The sequence below is a fragment of the Xyrauchen texanus genome, chromosome 14, assembly GCF_025860055.1.
Source record: "Xyrauchen texanus isolate HMW12.3.18 chromosome 14, RBS_HiC_50CHRs, whole genome shotgun sequence".
Lineage (NCBI taxonomy): Eukaryota > Metazoa > Chordata > Actinopteri > Cypriniformes > Catostomidae > Xyrauchen > Xyrauchen texanus.
The window spans coordinates 40892208-40914606 of record NC_068289.1 but is presented as its reverse complement, the minus strand read 5'-3'; the positions used below and the strand labels follow the sequence as shown (position 1 = coordinate 40914606).

The 22399-nt window shown below is 34.6% G+C and overlaps 1 protein-coding gene across 1 annotated transcript; it reads right to left on the bottom strand.

Annotated features, from left to right (window-relative positions):
- Nucleotides 1–495: 495 nt before the first annotated feature.
- tank (TRAF family member-associated NFKB activator) lies at nucleotides 496–20712 on the bottom strand. The gene is made up of 8 exons (XM_052142076.1): nucleotides 20422–20712; nucleotides 18629–18770; nucleotides 18094–18205; nucleotides 17191–17309; nucleotides 14403–14470; nucleotides 13352–13470; nucleotides 6401–6783; nucleotides 496–2334 (listed from the first exon to the last, which is right to left on the bottom strand). The coding sequence occupies exons 2-8, from the start codon at nucleotides 18725–18727 to the stop codon at nucleotides 2170–2172; spliced, it is 1065 nt and encodes a 354-aa protein (XP_051998036.1). The 5' UTR covers nucleotides 18728–18770; nucleotides 20422–20712; the 3' UTR covers nucleotides 496–2169.
- Between the last annotated feature and the right edge of the window lie 1687 nt (nucleotides 20713–22399).

Sequence of the window (22399 nt, the reverse complement as noted above, 5' to 3'; positions counted from 1 at the left end):
ACGTTTGCCACTACACACATTACCCTTTCTGCTCAACGCATCGTCACAGGAATTAGTGAAAATGATGATGTTTGTTTATGAAACTGCGAATTATCCACACACACACACACACACACACACACACACACACACACTCGCAGTCCAATGCAGCGTTAAGGACATGGTTTAAGATCCTCCCATTATAAACCGAAGCGCATCTATACTCTCTTGTGCGCTGCAGTGTAGAGTGTTATGAGCGTGTGAAAAGAGAATGGAAGATTTAAAACAAAAGCTGGAATGTTTTGGTATTAGAGGTATTCGAGCAGCTAATGACGGGCCGTCTGTGTGTGTGTGTGGGGGGATATCGTGTAGTCAATACTTCTCCATTCATCTAAGTGCTATTCACTTCTGTTCATTCATGTGGATGAACGGCAGGGCCCTAAACACGCATATAAAACCTATTAACAAGAAGGCCACAAAACAATACACTATAAATCACAAAATAATGGTGCATGTAATTGCTAAGTGAGCTTGCATTTGATACTATGTGTAGTAGCAAAGTTTTTATTAATCTGTTACACCTGTGCAGCAGTGATTTCATAGACCAGATGGTGTTTATAGTTGGAATAATTATCTAAGAATTATTTCTTATTCTAAACAGATTCCCTCACACAGGTGGTACAAATTAAAATTAAGTTATCAAATTAAAGCAATTAGGAGTTATTACTTCCAAAACGATTAAATGGAAAATGTATCCAGTGGCCAGTAAATTTACAACGGTGTTGCTGAAACTTCTTATACTAGATATGTTGCGAAAAGGGGAGACCGGGGCTAGTTGTCACACTTTTTACTTTATTTCTCAGAGTGGTTTTATTTTGGAAAGTTCATTTAGACACATACACAACCTTAAAGTCCTGGCTACAGAAACAGCTTTTAAACATTTATACTGTTATTTCCCTGGAGAAAAGATAAAGTTCACTGAACACATGTTGAGCTTTATATTGGGGCGTTTTGTTACATTATATGGGGTAAGTTGTCACAAGGGGAACCTGCCGTTAAATAGCCTTTTCGGCTAAAATTTAAACAGTAAAATAATAAATGAAACTGCGAAAATGTAACAAACAAAAATATCAAACATTGTTTTTGCCAGCAGATGCTGTAATTCCATAACAGATGTAAATTAATTCTAGAATACTACAACATATAAAACACGTGAAAACCTGCTCTGACCTAACATGTATTAAAAATACCTTTCGGTTCAAAAAAAGACTGTTTTGAAAGTGTTAGAAACCAACAAAAACATATGTAATTGGACTTGTGACATATACATATACATATATATATATATATATATATATAGTGGCCTCACCATGTGACAACTAGCCCCGGTCTCTCTTATGCCTGAAAGTCCTGTGATCAGAACAAGGCAAATATATTCACAAATGTACTCAATTTATAAGCAAGGCATGGCCTGACATGAAAAGGATCATTCACACAAAAATGACAATTCTGTCATCATTTACTCACCCTCATGTTGTTCCAAAACTGTATGACCCTTCTACGAAACACAAAAGTGAATGTTTTCATTGCATCTTTTTTCCATACAATGAAAGTGAATGGTGACTGAGGCTATGGTTATACGGGTTCGGAACAACATGACGGTGATTAAATTATGGCATAATTTGCATTTTTGAGTTAACTAACCCTTTTAAGACAATAGAAATGGATGTTTTGTTTTTAACGTAATATATGCAAACAAAAAGTGTTCTATAGAAAGAGACTTAATGGCGTCTAGAAGTAAAACGGTGTGATGTTTAATTCTTGTATGACACAGCATTGGACTGACCTCACATAAACAGCATTTACAATCATGGGATATGAATGTCTTTGATATTGGCATCTCGAATTAAATTACTTCAATGAAATGAAAGCATGTCTTTACCGCAAAGTAAACTGTCATCAGAATGCCTCCAACTAAAATGCAGCTAAAAAGATTAATTAAGACATGACCAGCCTAAAATGAACCGTTTAAAGTTCTCCTAATTAAATAAACGAGCGTGGAAGGTTCCGCTCTCTTCATGGTGTCACTGAAGGACAGGAGTAAATGTGTTCTGACGGGTAGAGCGCTACACGACAAAGCCACGAATAAAGCCCGTTGCAGTCCTGCGGGCGGCCCCTTGCCCGCATTTGTCAATCGCCAGCTTTGTTCTTGAAGTGTGAATTGAGGTGGCTATACATGTGATTTGGGGGTACATCATCCTCGCAAAAGGCACACTTCTCTTTGCTGTTCATCTGCTGCACGTCTGTCCCTGGCGCCTGGGAGGACATGTCCGGGAGGTCTGGGGTCCAAAAAAGCTGGACAGACAAGAGGACATTAGACAGCAGCGAGGGCAGCAATAGAGACAAACTGGCTTTAGATAATGTTGGATAAATAAAAGCCAAGATTAAACTATTCCACATGCATCAGTACTCGGAAACATGGTCAAAGTGCAGGATAAATATGGCGTTAGTAAAAAAATACAATTAAAAAGGATGTGAAAATAGAGCTGGGTGATATATCATCGTATATTAATGATCCATTTGCGATTATTTCATCACGAATACGGTGATTATTTTAATGCATATTTTATTTGGCCATTAAGTCTAGTTCATTTATGACAATTCTGTCATCATTTACTCAACTTCTTGTTGTTCAAATCTTTTTTTTCACTCTCCAAGGAACACAAACGGTGATATCAGACAGAATGTTAGTCTCAGTCACCATTCACTTTCACTGCATCTTTTTTTTTCCCATACAATGAAAGTGAATGGTGACTGAGGCTGACAGTCCCTAACATTCAGCCAAACATCTCCTTTCATGCTCCACAAAATGAAGACCAGGTTTGGGATCAACAACGACAGAATTACCTTTTTTTTGGATAGGCCATCCCTTTAAGACAGAGATGTTTTAATAGCGCCTCAAATGTCAATTTTACAAGTGATTTTGGGAGTTCAATTTCAGGGAATCTATTCAAAACGATTTTGATCAATTTGCTCAAATGTTGACCAAAGACTTTGAGTGGCATTTTTCATTTATATAAAAATAAATGTAGGTCAATTTTGCGATCTGGGCAATTCCACGAAAATATCAAGCTTACCATGGAATAATGGTGATTTCAATCTTATTTCAATTCTTCATGCAGACTTGATGGGCATTATATAATATTATGTCACAGAGGTCATAGTCTGCAGATTTCAAAGCGTTTTGGATGGCTTCCCCTCAAGATGCAAGTGCTGTTTTCACAACAGTCATGTCCATAACGCCATTTTTTCCCCCATTTATGTGAAAACGATAACGAATTTGTTCTTAGGAGTGTCAACTCTTCCACATTCTGTGGAAATTATTATTTCTGGGTTGTGCATTTCAATTCAGTTTTTAAAAAAGTGTGTCGTCTCCCAAAAACTTGTGTCCATTTTTGTCCCATCCGTAATTTCCCGATTTCCGACTTCTACTACTATCTGCAGGGCTCTATGATTATATATAAATATGTTTGATATGCTGATGATGAGTGCTTTATATATGAAGTTAAATTTCACATTTTCACTGCAAATGTCACATCCATAACGCTGAAACTGCCCGTGCCCGTCTTTTACTAGTTTGTTTAGTTAGTGGTGAGTGGTGGTGGCGTAGTGGGCTAAAGCACTAAAACTGTTAAGCAGAAGGTTGCTGGTTTAATCCCCACAGCCACCACCATTGTGTCCTTGAGCAAGGCACTTAACTCCAGGCTGCTCCGGGGGGATTGTCCCTGTAATAAGTGCACTGGAAGTCGCTTTGGATAAATGTAAATATAATTTAAATGTATTTATATTAGTGCATATATGTAAATGAAAAGGATTAAATACATTCTTCCTTGAGCTCATTTAGAGGGTCATTTCATGTCAACTCAACCAAAGGTCCTCGGCTTAATTTAGTTTTTTGATCATTTTTAACTGATAAAAGAGAAACATAAATGATGATGAAAGCCAAAATATGAAACACCATGGATCAATATTTACAGAGTAATCCATTATTTTGTAGAGGAGAGTAAAAAGGACAATTTTCGCCAATGATTTTGGGACCAAACTACAGGTAAAAAAATAATACCTAAATAAGGTGGCAGCGTCATGATTTTATATTTACACAGAGGTAGGAAGGTCTTTTACCAAAATCAGTTGACTTCAGCATCCCTTGTTGCATTACATGCCAATGGTGTGCGTTGAAAAATGGTAAAAAAGACATATTTTCTGTTGTCTTTCCAAAGTTGCAGTGCGTATAACTCCAGAAGTATAATAGACATCTTAATATCCTTTTAGATTCTGGTTTAGAACAAAGTTTTCTTTTTGTATCTTAATTTCAGGGCCATATATGGTTAAATCATATGGGACTCCCAATGTGGCTCCATCCAAAAATTGGTCGAAAACGTTTGTGTTCACATGGTACATATGAAGCTAGATTTTCTTGTCCAACAAAACAAAGGTCTGAAGTACAAATAATGTTAAAACAACTAGAAATGTACCTTTATTCACATTAAAACAATAATATCAAAATCTCGATTTTTCTTTTTTAAGAGTAAGTGTGGCTGAATGTGGCTCTTCAGTTGGTGCAAAACCAATATCTAGTTTTTGGATTTCAGAAATGTACGTCTGGAAAGCTCTGGAAAGCATCATTAGGGGCCCAACAACCCAAGGGTCAATTGTTCTTTTGAACCCTCCACCTACAAAGTAAAGGATTACCCGGTCAATTTTGATCCATGCGGTTAAATATTTTGGCTTTCATCAACATGTATGTTTATCTTTCTTTAGAATAAGTATTAACAATTTGTCAAATGAGGAAGTTTCTGAAATCTGGTTTATTTGACCGAGTAACCCAATGGAAAAGCTAGATTATTTATTGTGTTACAATTATTTGGCAGCAATATCTGTTCGGTTGAAATGGTGACCCCCCCCCCGATCAATTACAGGAACAAACAATAATGCATAAATATTGAGATATATATATATTACATTTCATCAGAACACAGAAACATATTGAGATTTTTATTTTTTTTTGCTATATCTCCCAGCCCTATGTGCAAAAGCCTTATGGTATTCCTAATGTCTTTTCTTGACATAGTTATGGCTTTACATGTCTAGATGTCGAACACAAGCATCATTATTACTGCAGGACCGAATGCAGACATGGGCACGGTGTAAAAATGACACTTTTGTTTCATACTCCCAACCATTATTAAAAATAACATGCATCTGCTAGCGAGATAGCATTACCTTTTATTTTTATTTCATCATTTCTCTCACATCTCATGCTTTCCAAAATTGCACATTGCTATATGACAACCAAAATAACAGACTTCATAATCAGTTAGTTATCTTTGTATATAAAGATCTGGCTATTTGCACACAACACATGATTAAAAAATTATGTCAATGCTCTTTGGAGCATTTTGATAACACCACATTTACGCTTCATAATTTAGTCATTCTGTTTGAAATGTCTGTTTGCCAACAACACTTTATTTTTTCATGCTCTTAAAACAGATGAACCATGCTAGCTATCTGGAACACTTTTAAACTAGAAGAGAGCTAAAAGAACAGTCCGGAAACTAGTGTAATAGTATGACAACACAGAAGAAAAGGAAACACGTGATTCACAGCTCTCTGTGGTCTTAGCACATCCAAAATGGAATGGAGCAAAATCCCCATGCAGATGTGAGGCTTACATAATGTGTGAGTCTTGCAGTATATATAGCATTGAGCTTGTGTTCATTTTATTGTAGTATAATGGCGGTTTATGCAATAATTGTATGATGTTGGTCCAAATGCACGCTTGCATTTAAAAAAGCTAGATGGCACGCAATGAATATACAACAGAATGCAGATGTCTCGAGACACATTTTAAAAAGTTTCTTTTTAACTCGAAACAGCGTCAAAAAATGTGGAACTCTAGTGCAAGATGCTAAAAAAACCCCGTCAAAGACGTCCATCTAGTGCATGTAAACATAGAAAAACACAGCAAACAGACACAAAAATGTGTTTGGTGTAAATAGCCTCTAAACTACTGTTTTGCCAAATGTTACGGCAGCACTGCACATACACTTCCCGTAGAACGGCAATCCTAGAATGCATTCTTCGACAAGCTCTGTGGCTAAAAAATTAAAGATGGTGGACGAAGCGTGATAAAAGTTGTTAATACATCAATTTCATTCAGTACAGAAAAGTATTGATAAAAAATAAAACAACATAAAAAAAAGTGCATATGAACGCAAAAGCATCGTGTCAAAAACCCCTTAGCAGTTTTCGCCCAATCGCCGATTAAGTTATATATACTCGTGAAAGTCATTTTTTACTAGCATTTGAAGCTTGGCGAGTGTTCATTTCAGATCTTGCGCGTGAATGCACATCTTACCTGTTGGGGTCCTCGTACATTTTCATGCGCCACAGAAGATGCGGCAGATGTGTGAGTGGGCGAAGAGGGGGCGGGGTATGATGGATAAGACTCCTCCCTCAATGTGTTTCCGTGGTCTCCAAGGTCGGGTATTTGCAGGGGCAGGCCCTCTCGTTTATCTGGCGTACTGTTAAGAAAGTCGTATTCGGAGTCTGGGTTTGGGGGAAACTTGATGCTCAGGCCACTTAATGAATCAAAGAGGCCGTCGTCTGGACCGACACCACGTGATGCAAGAGATGTGGAGGATAAAGTGTTGTCAACTTCTGGCTGTAGTGGTGCAGAAAAGGACACCTCAGCCTGTTCCACCGTGTCGTCCGTGCATTGGATGGGCATGGAAAACTGTTCTGGAGACAATATTTCAAAGACGTTTATTTACAGCAGCCCCAAAAAGTATTTGGACATCTAAACTTCACTTAAAGATGCACATTTATACACAAGTTAATTTTCATCATTTAAAATTACTATGTTGTCTATGACAGAACCTTAGGACCCGTTTCCATCAGGTATTAAGATGGAATACCTTGGGTGATCCGACCACATGTGGTCTGGTAAGACAAAAGACGCCGTTTACACCTGGTCATTTAAATGTGTCCCCTGTGAACTCTTGTGTTCGGGATTGGAGGGGAGGGTCTTTGTTTCAAGATGACATACATCAATCACTCTATCAGTGTGTTACTGCATGATAATAAAGCACAATAATGTCAGAAAAGACAAAGAAAAAGCTTCTCCCAGAAGCACAAACGCAACAAGTCAAGCAGAATTATGTGCTATTTTAGTGGATTAAAGGAGCTTCTGGTGTTCGTGCTTGTCATCTGTGTTGATATCAGACACACTGAAGAGGATCCGTGAAGCTCTCGTGATTTTATCCGCTTTAAAATTTCCCGATCCGAAGGATTTCCTTTTATGTCGCTCATAAACTGCAAAGTTTAAACTCTCTTGTTTTAGCAGAGTGGATGATTGACAGGTGAGGGGTGGCGCTTCACTGCTGCCGGGACGCATACAGGACAGATCATCGTTTACACTTCAAATGTGATGCGGACAAATTCGTTTTTGACCATATTCTTATGTGGATTTTGTGATCACAAAACAGTTTAGACCCCTTTTAGACCTGACCATGTGTGATTGGATCACCTGAAATGCATCGTAATACCAGGTGGAAATGGGGTCCAATTGAACAGAGTAAACCCAATAACATTAGACATGTCAATGTAACTCAAATAAATCTCTTTTATTTCTTTATGTACTAACTAGTAAATGTGAATTTCAGCATGCTAAATACATTCTGGTTGCATGCTGGGAAATAGAAATAACCTGCGCAGTATTAATAGTATGCCCAAAAAGTATTAACGTAGTCCCAACTTCCATTCTACAAATATAAATAGATATAACACAATTAAATCAAGTTGAGACGAAATGTTCTAGAATTGTGTTGCTTTAGTTCCTTGAAATAAATTGAACAAGCAGCAAAAAATATATACACACACACACACACACACACACACACACACACACACACACACACACACACATGTTGTGTTTCCATGTTTTATGGGGACTTTCCATAGACATAATGGTTTTTATACTGTACAAACTTTATATTCTATCCCCTAAACCTAACCCTACCCCTAAACCTAACCCTCACAGAAAACTTTCTGCATTTTTACATTTTCAAAAAACATAATTTAGTATGATTTATAAGCTGTTTTCCTCATGGGGACCGACAAAATGTCCCCACAAGGTCAAAAATTTCGAGTTTTACTATCCTTATGGGGACATTTGGTCCCCACAAAGTGATAAATACACGCTCACACACACACACACACACACATACAGTACACACACACACACACACACACACACACTGACACACACACACACACACTGACACACACACACACACACACACACACACCAAAAAATTTTTTATATATATAATTATTTTAATTTTTTGAGTGCATGTCTTTTCATTATAATACAATAACTTGGGCTCTCGATTTAACATGTTACTTCTGTGTGATTAATTATATAGCTAAAAAATTAACGCTATTAATCATGTCCGTGGACTGTAATAAGGAAGATTCGTCATATCTGAGCAATTCAAGCTTTTAGTACCAGCTGATTTCTCCAGGGGGCAGTAAGCGAAATTTGCTGTAAAGGCAACGAGCAGCTTATACAGAGAACAAACCACACTCACAGACAGCAGACGACACAAGATGAAAACACGTTCTTGCGTACAAACACAGCTTGTTGGAGCGCAAATCCAAATTCAGAGATCTCAAGATCTCGAGATGTGTTTTCCTACATTTCAAACTTTGTTTAACGTGACACAGCGACTTAAAAACGGCGTTTATGACATGACACGACCAAGACGGTCCAAATCATCCGACTGACGCAGGTGTACATAGACTTCTAACTCTTAACTCTGTTCATATAACTCCTATTCTTCATCAACTTCACTGGCTCCCTGTTAAACTTCGTATTGATTACAAGATCCTGTTATTGACCTTCAAGGCTCTTCATAGACTAGCACCTTCCTATCTTCTCGATCTTCTTCATATATATATATATATTCTCCTTCCCGCACTCTTAGTTCCTGTTCCTCTTTCTCTTGTGATACCTTCGGTTCGTCTGACTTCTATGGGGTCCAGATCAGTTAGCAGTGCATCTCCACGACTCTGGAACTCTTTACCGCCAGACATCCGTAATTGTGATCGTCTTTCCACTTTCAGGTCCCTCCTCAAAATCCACCTTTTTAAATTAGCTTCCTACAAACAACTCTTATTTATGAAGGTATACAGTCCTATGATAATGCCAATTTTTATATGTGATTTTAGGTTTTTTATCTTTTATGTTCTCTTATTGTAAACTTGATTATGTCTGTAAGGTGCCCTTGAGAGTCTTGAAAGGTGCCTATAAATAAAATGTATTATTATCATTATTATTATTATCATTGATGGGTCCTTAAACAAGCTCTTACAATAAATCTCTTGATTGATAAATTCAGTTGCAAAATGGATTACTGTGAACTGTAAACCAATGATTGGATTATGTTCAGTGATATGCAAATAAATATATGCAATATATTGCATTCTAAAGCCGCTTTTTATTGTCTTTTTTAATGCTCGACTTGTGCCTAAATAATGTAATGCATTATTTTTTTTACAATACATTTTATTCATAATTATTTAATCATTATATAGTGAATTATTATTATTTGAGGGGCTTTCTCAGCAAATATTTATGTATGCGAAACATTTATTGACAGCCCAAAAAAACAAAAACAAAAAACAATCGATTTTCAAGCAAAAATAAGTTATTAGGTTTGAAATAATAAAACAAACATATTGTTCAAAATTAAGACTAAAGTATTTGTACAAGCGCTGACAATCGTTTAAAAATTGTTTAAACTTAATTGTAAATAAATCACATCCATCAATATTTACTGAGAAAAGATCTTTAAATAAAGATAATTCAAAAGACATTCGTGTGGCACAAGTAAAGCGTTAAAAAGTGTCTTTAAAATTCCACATATTCTTAGTTTTATTTCTGCAACATTGATCATAAGCCAATGTTTAAAACTGTGTCATGAGACCCAACGCGTATTGTGTGAACTGCTCTTTATAGTCCGTATGTAGGAAAGAGCTTTGATTACGCGTAATCCGTCGCAATCCAATGATATTTCAAATGGAGTTCTCTATGTAAATGGTCTCTTTCTGGAATCCTTGTGCATTTAATGCAAACGTTATCGCTTGGATATAACTTTCAGAGGCAGACTGATGTATCGGTTTACCGATTAATCAGTGCCGATAGTTGCTTTTTTGGACCATCGTTGTCGACAAATGCAGATAGTTTGTATTCCTGATTTTTTTATCCCTCATAAATAATCCTCATCGTGTGAAATTATAGGCTATAAAAAGCTTAGTTTATTAAATATTTACAGTACTCTGTAATTTTTTTTTTTTATAAAAGTTCCCAGTGTATTCCAGGCTTGTTCATAGTTAAAGTCCCATGTTATGCTCCAAATCTTCTGGTTATTATTGGAATTGTGGTTGCACAATAAACTGCATTTTGGGTTTGATTAATTTTGGACTCGCTTTATTGTCTGTGCCCGTCATAATAAGTAAAGATTAAGAACTCTTTGATCATTCAATAAATTGATTTGAAAAAAAATCTATTGGCTAATTAATCGGTTATCAGCCGTTTCCACCACCTTAGTTATCGGTATCGGCAAAATCCACTGTCGGTCGGAGCAATCCTATCACAATAGACTCATGTCAACACATACAATGTTAACGTGTTTTTCATTTGTAACTGTGTGCTTTACTGTAAACACAATTGTTTTCATCTTTATTTAAAACTGAGGAACGTGTAGAATTTGCCGTCATGATCAAATCCTGTTGATAGAACTTAATTTGCATTGAAACCGGAACATTCATTTAATAGGGAAACCGACAGGCCCAAGGCGCTGATTTAAACGGTGGAGAAAACGCTCAAATTCATTCATTTTTCCTCATATTTCTCTTGTCGGTCTCTCGCTCACTCATATATATAATACATTAGTATGCAAATGCAAAGAAAGCACAGCAGTGATATGCACATCATGCAACGCTGACTATTAATGAGGAACTCTGTCAATTTTAGCACCAAACAATGCAGTAAGAATTGAACTACCATAACAACTGCGCCAGCCCCTGCCACTGCACCGCCAGCCAATTAAAATCAAATACAGAGCTTGAAATTCTCCTGATCAAAGTCTGTGATCACACTAAGGCAAGTGGAGTTAGTAATGTAGCAATCAAATCATGATGATCACAGAATGGCTTGGATTCAGTGACTGTTATTCAACACTACGGTATGCAGAGACATTTTTACTAGGGCAACGAGTCTGAGATCATTGTTAGAAGAAATGACATTACCTCATATTTCCATTTGCTAAAAGAATAGGATTTTTCAGATGCATTTCTATTTATCTGGAACTGCTCACCCTAAGCTGAAAGATTTGTCATTTCATATTTTCTTTCTTCCTTGGAACACAAAGCATGGTATCTTTTCCATACAATGAAAGTTGATGGTGATTTATATACAGTACCAAGATCTAAAAAGGAGTAGTTCATACGACTATATTCCAACTCTTCTCAAGTCATATGATAGTTTTGTGGAGGAAAATGCTCTTCACTGATAATCTTCCCCTCCACAAATGCTCTAAAATTTCATTGTTCAATTCAAAACGATGGCTTTAGAAGTGTCATCCTGGGTTCGATTTCAATGATGCCACACACTACTGCTTTTCACGTTATATGACAAATCACTACTCTGCAAGATAATATACATACGTGATCAAAAATTTGATTTGAGAGCTAATGAGGTGGAGACGATTATCAGTGAACAATGACTTAAATTTAAAGGATTAGTTCGATTTTTAGGTGAACTATCCCTTTAAGCTTGATCAGATGGCTTCAGAAGACTTGGGATACAGCATATGAGTTGTATAAACTAATTTTAAGGTGCTTAAATTGCATTTTTGTTCCTTTTAGTGCTTTTATTTGTACTTTTTAGAGCTTGATAATATCAAATTACCTTTCACTTTCATTGGTTTAATCCATGTCTTCTGAAGTCCACATCTTGACATCTGCAGTCTCCTTGGCGATCATGATTTCAAGCTCGATTAAACTTCCTAAGGCCATCTAGCGCTCTATGCATGCGTCAAGCACTAGGAAGTTTAATCGAGCTTGAAATATTGATCATGCCTACAGACTGCAATGTCAAGATGTACAGTAAAAAATGAGTTACATTTTGGTTGGTTCTCACCCAAAACCGATTGCATAGCTTCAGAAGACGTATTAAATCACTGGAGTCTTATGGATTACTTTTATGCTACATTTATGTGCTTTTTGGAGCTTCCAAATGTTGGACCCTATTCGCTTGCATTGAATGGACTTACTGAACTGAGACGCTCTTCTTAAAAAAACTTAATTTGTATTCTGCAGAAGACAGAAAGTCATTCACATCTGGGATATCATGAGGGCGAGCAAAGAATGAGAGAATTTTCATTTTTGGGTGAACTATTCCTTTTAGGTGTTCAAAGAGGTTTTTAGCACATTGCTATCTGGTTGCTAGGTTAAAAAAAAGCCCAACCTCACGTCTCTATGATATTATAGTCCCTAGATATCCCTTGGGGGCCTCTTTTCAACGCAAGCTGCCCGTTTTGTCCTCTGCCAGGCAGACATTTTAAATCCAATCACTTAGAAAAGTAATAGCACACCTTTCCTCAACAAGCCACACACATAATGCGCCAAAAGTTTAATCCTTTGGATTTTTTAGAACCTCTAACCCCAAGTATGAATAATAGTAATAGTTATGCTTGCCTTAACATGCTATATGAATTACATTTAATACACATGACTGTTCCACAGGGCAAGACACTGGGTTATCTTCATGCTTTCCATCATGCTACCACGTCCAAAAATACATCTCACTGGCGTATTGTTATTTTCAAGTCATTTCACAGAGGACACGTAATTGTGTAACAGTTTGCGGCTTCAAAACAACATTTATCAAAGTGATAATTGAACATGTTCATCTGTGCAGTTTATTTTTATGCTGTGCAGAGGTCAGAGGTCATTGGAGCAAAGAGCCCTTACATCATGGCTTTGCATCAAGTAGTTTTGCTTTTAATTGCGTGCAGGAGTCACCGCCAGAATGTATCATTACTAGTATGCTGCGTTAAAATACTAGTTAGATAATTACAAATTTGTTGTGACATTTGCGATGTAATTGTAACTCTATGGTTTTTATTTTACCTGATTTAATTAGAATGGAACGAAACACACTTGGGTGAGGTGGTATAACAGCTATAATTTAATAAAGGACATTAGTCCAAAATTTCAAATGAGGCTCTAAAATAGCTTTTACCATTAGCGCTTTCATTTCCTTTGTGTATTCTCTTCAGGTGATCTTTCTGTCGTCTAGCTAAGGTTTGAATCCTCTGGAAAGTCCCCTGGATTTCCTGCAGAGTGTCCAAAACGTCTTCACTGTGCGAAAGAGAAAGAGAAGTCAAAAAAAAAAAAAAAACCTACTTGGGTCTTTCCCAATGAAAAAAATAAAAATAATCCAGTTATATCCAGTTACTGTTCAGACTCACACAGAGACTCAACACACACAGAGACTCACACACACACACAGAGACTCACACACACACACAGAGACTCACACACACACACAGAGACTCACACACACACACACACACACACACACACACACACACACACACACAGCACACTCACACACACACACTCACAGACACTCACACACACAAAATATTAAAAACAAATGTTTAGTTTTTTAGGTTTTCAATTATAAAACTACAAACATACTGTTAAGACAAAAAGTTCTCTCATACTTTATGGTTGTCACGGTGATCTGATTTATAAGAGAGAGTTTACATTTTTATTATCTAGAAATAATAATACAAAATAAAAGTTTAACATTCCACTTCAGAATGTCGAGTTAAAACACCACTTGCTTTGTTTAGTTGTTGTTGACAAGATTTATGCTGATTTAAGGTCAGCGTACCTCCACTTTAGTTGCAACAGAGGCCACAAAAACTGATCCCACATCAGCAGAACTGCATTAGTATTACATAAGTATGGAATTTTAGGGCTGTTGTCTCTATATATTGGTTTTGCATACTGTTATTCAGACTCTATGCAATATATACTTTACAAGAGCAAATATCTGACAACAGTAGAACTGATCTGCCAATTCCAACCTCAAACAAACAGACTTAGTTAATCAGTTGATTTAGTTCAGGGTCAAATCTTTAGTCTGGCTGCTTGTGGGACTGAAGTGTAAAATCCTTCTTTAATAATTCATTTTATAAAGTGAAATGAATCGTGTTAGGCTCCAGCACTACTCGTGACCCTACATAGAACAAACGGCTGTAGAAGATGGATGGATGGTGTACCTCTTTATTCCGGAAGCGGCAGTTATTGTATGTGGAAGCATCCCGGAATACTCTGTGGGTTCGTTTATCTGCGCAAAAGAAAGATAAATAGAATTACCAATTAAAATAAGCAAAATACAGATTTGTCATCACACCAGACCGGAATAACTTGAATATAATTAAAATATTTCATTTATATTTTGCATAAAGATACTAAAACCATTAAGAAATATTTTCATGATAAATCCCCCAAATTCATCATAACTGCTAAAAAGGTTGTTTACTAAATTACAGGAAAGATCCTGTAATATGATATTTATATTTATCTCATACTATTTACATTATGGTAATAAAATTTGAGGATGAATATGTGTTTAATTGTCAATTAATTAAGAATTTTTCTTTCTGAATAATAACAATATTTTTTTTAAATATATATTATAAAATGTAAATGTTTTATAGAATTTTTTTTAAATAATAATAATAATAATTATTATATATTAATAAATAAATACTATATTGTTTTCTATAAAACATTTAACATTTTACAATTATATTCATCATATTATTATTATTATTCAGATAAAATTACATATTAATATAAATATAATTCATATTTAATTTGAATTCACATTGAATTTTATTCACATAAAAAATATTTTCATATAAAATCTACATTTTATTAAATATTAATATAAAATATAAATAGTACTATAAATATAATATAAAAAATTATATTTTATAAATTCATATAAAAATAAAATCATATTTTCATATAAAATCTATAGTTTTATAAATATAAAACACATTTTTATATAAATATAATGTTTTATATTATTCATATAAAAAAAAAAATCGAACATTTTCATATAAAATGTAGATTTTTATAAATATAATAGTTTACATTATTCATATAAATAATTCTAACATATTTTCATATAAAATCAATATTTTTATAAATATAATAATTTATATTATTCATATAAAAAAATAATCGAACATTTTCATATAAAATCTATATTTTTATAAATATAAATCATAAATATTAATATACAAAATTATATTTTACATTATTCATATAAACACTAAAAACACATTTTCATATAAAATCAATATTTTTATAAATATTAATATAATAGAAAAAATTATATTGTATATTATTCATATAAAAATTAAAACATATTCATATCAAATCTATATTTTATAAATATGAAAATAAAACCTGAATATAAAATATTTTAATATTATTAATATTAAAACACATTTTCATATAAAATCAATATTTTTTATGAATTTTATATATATATATATATATATATATATATATATATATATATATATATATATATATATATATAAAGTATAAAACAAATATATATACTTATTTTGATAAATAAAACAATATTGACCCAGACCCAAGTTTAGTTTGATTTATTCAGGTCATGTTGAGCATGAGCTGGATATACTGCAAAAAAAACCTTAATTACACCTTTGACTCAAGAGTTTGAATTTTTCTGTGATAGGATCTCATACTGTTTCACACAACAAGTTAAGCCCACTACACATTTTAAATGGCACATACTAGAGGCCATTATCTACTCAAGATTAAGTTCAGGAAAAAGAGAAAGTAGCCATTTCAAAACTGCCATTTCTATATCTTTGAATAACAGTCATCTAAAAATAGTGACACCTCCTTTCAAAAGAGAGAACTCAATTCACAGAGTCTCTAACAATAGTGTTATGCTCTAGTGCCCCCTGTGGGTTCAAACATACATGTTTAAGCTGAAAACAATTGAGAAGAATTATCACACTGGATTCAATTAGAGAAACATTCTCACTATGGACAGATAGCGATTAAAAATGATATCAAACTGTGAAGAGAGAAAACTACATCTTTTTCGCACATTTCTCACAACTTAACCCCCGAGTGACTGTGGATAACTAACAAAGCACAGCAAACTCAGCTATTAGGTTCGTCTTTTGCTAAGAGCCGGTTAACAACGAGAACACAATATAAAGGCTGGGAGGTTTGGGGGCGAGGGTCGGAAAAGAACTTTCATTTACAATTACATCTGAATCAACATACTGAAATAATACACCAACAAGGTGCATGTGCATATTCATAAAGAAACTTTGAATAGTATTTGGACCCTTAAGGCACACTTTAAATGTCTGAATGCAAAGCAAGTGGCATCTCCAAACGAATGATGCTTTCTGAACTTTTCGGAGGAATTTTTGCAATTATTTTTAACAAACCGGTGACTTTTTTTGTGGGTGTATGATTAACTAGGAACAAGTTCCACTACCGTTTGACAACCAGAAAGTGTCCAAATATGATGATGTTTATTTCGAACCGTGTGTCTATTGTTTTATAATTTGCAACAAAACAAACAAGCTTGCTTGAAAAGTGTTTGTGGTGCGTTTCTTTAAAATAAATGCCACTTTTGATATTTTGTTACATAATGCAAAGACTAACATACATACAGCACTAAAGAGTTGCTTAAAGGGACAGTTCGCCCAAAAATGAAAGTGCTGTCACTCACGTTGTATCAAACCTGTATGACTTTCTTCTATGGAACACAAAAGGAGATGCAAGGCAGAAATTCACAGTCACCCTTCACTGTCATTGTATGGATAAAAAAATGCAATCAAAGTGAATGGTGACTGAGACTATCAGTCCTTAACATTCTGCCTAAAAGAGAGAAGTGGGTGAACTATCCCTTTAACAGTTTATTAAGTGTAATACTGTGACATTAAAGATTGACTAGAGTCACATCCCTTATTATTGACATTAGGAGGAAACACCCACCAGGAAAGGGTTAGTCCTGAGGGAACTGGACTGGTTGTCAGGGCGATTATCGCTAGGTGACAAGGTATCTACTTCCTGTTTTCTGTGCGCAGACTCTGCAAGTTTCATCTCACCTAAAACTGAAAAAAGTACAACATGGAACCGGGCCAGATATCAAATCGCACTCATCAAAATTAACAATACTGGCAATTAAAAGTGAAAGCATACATCTGAAAATAGTTTTCCAAGAACATTTTAGACCATGTCACATACAAATTAACTTTACACTATTAAAAGCACTGAGTGCATAAAGAGTGAGAAAGGAAGTGGAAGCTTCTACATTGTGTCATTTACATACATTTGTATGGGCAAAAGGTACACTTACATTTTAACTGTCTGATGATTTCTATGTTTCTATTATTTGCTTAATCTTAAATTTATACAGTGCATAAAAATACATTTATTTATACATTTATTATATACCATATATAGACACAACTTTCTAACCTGCTGTTTTTTTTTTATTTCTTAGCAAAAGTCTGTTTTTCTTTTTTAAAGAACTTTATTTATCTTAAATGTTTCACTTGGCATCGCCTTCACAACAAATGAAAGCAAATGTTCAGCATACATGGGAACTACTTTGAGAAAGCTCAAATATAACATTTGTTTAACATTTTATGATCGCTACATAATTTCCATACTTCAATTTCTGTTATGTTTTTAATTACTTAATATCACTCTAAAAAAATGGGGAAAATAATCATTATAAAGATGGCGTCCAAACTTTTGATTGCTAGTGACCATTAACTAACTTTTTAGGTTTATTTACAGTTTTACAGACAGATTATACTGTCTTTATGCAGTTTATACAAAGTAAATCATTATAATATATGAAAAAACAGGGGGAAAATTCACATTACTAACCTGGTGCATGTTTTTGAAGTAAACCGAGCTGAGCTTTAAGATGTGTGATGGTTTTTGCTTGCTCTTCTATCTTTCTCTCCAGCTTCTGAGTTTGGCGTTGATACTTCTCTGTCTGCAATAGATCTGTTTTAGTGTTTTCCCAATCTCTCTCTCTCACACACACACACACACAGAGACACACACACACAGAGAGACACACACACAGAGAGACACACACACAGAGAGACACACACACAGAGAGACACACACACAGAGAGACACAAACACAGAGAGACACAAACACAGAGAGACACAAACACACACACACCCACACACACACACACAGAGATATATACACACACACACACACACAGAGACACACCCACACAGAGACACACCCACACACACAGAGAGATATACACACACACAGAGAGATATACACACACAGAGAGATACACACACAGAGAGATACACACACAGAGAGATACACACACACACACACACACACAGAGACACACACACAAGTTTAATGGAACTGATTGTTCACAAACAGAACCTTGTTCTGAAGTTCCTTTCTGGCAATATCTTTCTCAATAGATGCATTGCGGTACGCTTCAAAGGCTTTGTTGAGCTGCTCACTGATGTTTTTGTCCATTCCGGGGCCTTCAGTAACATTCCGAACGGGGCGGTCCCGGGCCCTAATCCCAGACAGACCAAAAAAACAACTTACTTAGACACCTTGTGTGTGTGTGTGTGTGTGTACGTGTATGTATGTATATATATATATATAACCAGTCAAAAGTTTTTTTTTCACATTTTAGAATAATAGTAAAATCATCAAACTATGGAATAACATACATGGAACAATGGGAATTATGTTGTGACTAAACAAAATCCAAAATAAATCAAAACTGTGTTATATTTAAGCATCTTCACAGTAGTCCCCCTTTGACTAGAGTTTGCAGACATTTTCTCAACCCACTGCTTGAGGTCTCACCCTGGGATGCTTTTTAAACAGTATTGAAGGAGTTCCCATCTATATTGGGCACTGATTGGCTGCTTTTCTTTATTATTAGGTCCAAGTCTTAAATTTCAAAAATGTTTTTTTTTTAATAAAATGTTAGTTTTGTAGTGAAATAAATTAATATGGTGGCACAATTATATTTTTGTCTACAAAACATTTCAAACATGTAAGCTTATGCCTTCAGATCAAAAGATTTTTAAGATCATGAGAAACATTTCAGGCAAATGTTTTATATATATATATATATATATATATATATATGCATACATACTATTTTATTTATAAATATTATATTTTTTAATTGTTGACATATATACATTTAAAACACATGATTAGCTGTTTGTATCAGGTAAATATTATCAAATTACTAAATATGAAAACTAGTGCATTGCTCTAATGTTCAGAAAGTATTATTTGTGTTCATATTAAAAGAAATACACAATATTATTTTAAACCTTTTAGTTTCAGGCGGGCTCTTAAATGAGTTCAAATTAAGAAATAGTGTCATTTTTACATAAACTGCAACTAATAATAATGTTGTCAGATATTTTTGTTGCCAAAACTGAAATAAATTACCCCTCACTTATGAAAGCATGAAGATTAATTTAATACATAACCGCTAAACAAATTGTTTTTAAATTTGTCATGAAATACAAAAGTGTTAATGCACGTCATGTCCTGGTCTATAGTAACACGGGGCTAGTTGTCACACATTTTACTCCAGTATTTCTCAGGGTGAGTATATAGACACAGTTCATTGAACTTTTAGGGGCATGTTGTCACAATTTGGGGCAAGTTGCCACAATGGGAAATATCATAGGCTTTTCACGACATTTAAACAGCACAACAATTATGAAGTAGTAGCCAATACAATTCATAAAATGGCTTAATTTAAAAAGGTAATATATGAAAACATTTGTATAAAATTACAACATAGTCATTTGTGGAAAAATACTCTTGTCCTGAGAACACAGTTCAACCTAGTATATATTTATTATAAAGATTGTAAACAAAAACACATATGTATAATTTGATTTTTGGCTCAAAACTTAGCCAGTTTGACAGCTAACCCTTTTCACAACCTTAAAGTGTTTCAACACAGTGAACTTCACAGTAAATACTACATTCAAACTGTATTAAAGAGAGCAAAAACAGCGACGCCACCAAAGTTTTACAATCAAACCTTCTAATGGTAGAAGTCTGAGATGTGATCGAACAACTAAAAGCAAAAGCAACTCGTTAAACAACTACATAGTTGCAGTACACACAGTAAAGTTGATGAATTGAGTGCACTCAGTAGTGTACAGCACTCACTGTAGTCTTACCTTCACTTCTAAACAGCCCAAGCACGTATACCCTTGCACAGTTTGGACATCGCGACGCTGCTACACGTATATTGTCGCGTTAAACGGGAGGAAATGAACTAATTCGTACAAATGTACATTTTGTATGTTTTATAATGAGCTGGGAACTTCCCTCGGGGAATCCCCACTCGCCTTAAACTTCCGCCCGCTTCAGCTCAGCCAATCAGCTGCAGCCTGTTATAAATATCACTTTTGCTCAAAACGATACGGGCTTTGCTTTGTATCCAGTGGGTTGTTTTTCGATTTTACAATTTTGTGTGATACTTTTTAATTCTCCGCCATTGCTTTACCCCGTTGATGGTCGTAACTACGGCGGCCGCGTGTATGAAACAGGGGCGCGGCCCGCGCTTCAATAGCCAATCAGAGGCACTGTTTGCCTGTCAATCATTTCGTACGTTGCGGTTTGCTGACACCGGATTTGCTTGTTTGTTTTTGTAGGGCGGGGCTTTGGAGAGAGGGCACGTCGTTGATTATACTTGACTCAGTTCAAAGTAATTTCAGTTGACTTGATGACTAGGAATGTTAGCCTCCTTTTTAACAAATAAAAGATTAAAGTTACGCTATTGCTGATTTATAGTGTCAGAATGCTAATCACTGAAAATCGTACTCACTGTGATGGTGTCATTTTATTGTATCAGTGGCAACAATATTTGCATACTAGATTTGCAATTGGTCTTATTTATACTCAGTTTTTTTAAGAGTAAAAAGGTTTATCTACTAAAGACATGAACTGTAATCATGACCGCTCGCATTAAAATGAGACTGGAGTCATGTCAGTAACCGTATAGCTGTTTTGTTATACATGGAGAGGGTTCTCACATGGGGGCGGCCATTTTAGCCGAATACTACTCATAAACTATCTCAGCAACCGTCCTGTTATTGGGCACTTTCACTCATTGATTAAAGTATGGCTGACTGTAAATTCGAAATGGCATCTGAAACTGAAAACTATTGATTTTAAATTGCTGCATCCAAGCCACTAGGTGTCAGTGTTCATTCAAGATGACACAAAGACAAAAGTTACTGAGTGCACCTTTAAACTTTAGGTGGCTCTGACTCAGTGTAGCACCATGTTTCTATTACTTTAATCTTATTTAAAAATAATTATTTTTGCTGCCTTCTATTATATTTACTTATCGAAATGAAAATATAGTTACTCTAAATTGTTATAATTATTTATTTTATTTTCCTTTCTTTAATTTCTTTCTTTCTTTATCACTTTCCATTTTTCTTTCTTTTAGTTGTTTATTTTGTTCTCTTTCTTTTCATTATTTCCTTTCTCACATTCTTTCTTTTCTTTCTCACTTTTATTTGATCTTTCTTTTTCTTTTTTCTTTCTAACTTTTTTCTTTCTTTTCTTTATTTCTTTCTTTCTCACTCTTTCTTTCTTTCTTTCTTTCTTCCTTTCTCTATTTATTTTCTTTCTCACTTTCTTTTCTTTCTCATTTTCCTTCTCACATTCTTTCTTTTCTTTCTTTCTTTTTTCTTTATCAATTTATTTTCTTTCTTTTTCATTTTCTTTCTCACTTTTTTATTTTCTTTCTTTTCCCACTTTCTTTGCTTTTTTATTTCTTTATCTCTCTCTCTCTCTCTCTCTCTCTCTCTCTCTCTTTCTTTCTTTCTTTCTTTCTTTCTTTCTTTCTTTTTTCTTATTTTCTATCTCATTTTCTTTCACATTCTTTCTTTCTTTCTCACATTCTTTTCTTTCTTTTTTCTTTCTTTCTTATTTTCTTTCTTGTTTTCTTTTGTTTCTTTCTTTTTTCTTTCTTTCTTTCTTATTTCCATTCTTGCTTTCTTTCTCACATTCTTTCTTTTCTTTCTTTCTTTCTCTATTTATTTTCTTTCTCACATTATTTCTTTTCTTTCTTTCTTTTTTCTTTCTCAGATTCTTTCTTATTTTCTTTCTCACATTCTTTCTTTTCGTTCTTTCTTTTCTTTC

What these genes read in the sequence shown, in the direction of transcription:
- tank (XM_052142076.1), bottom strand. Translation starts at nt 18,727, where the DNA reads ATGGACAAAAACATCAGTGAGCAGCTCAACAAAGCCTTTGAAGCGTAC. An exon ending in ACTTCAAAAACATGCACCAG is followed by an intron (nt 17,310 to 18,093) that starts GTTAGTAATGTG and finishes TACTTTTTTCAG; the next exon opens with TTTTAGGTGAGATGAAACTT. An exon ending in GCCGCTTCCGGAATAAAGAG is followed by an intron (nt 13,471 to 14,402) that starts GTACACCATCCA and finishes TCTTTCGCACAG; the next exon opens with TGAAGACGTTTTGGACACTC.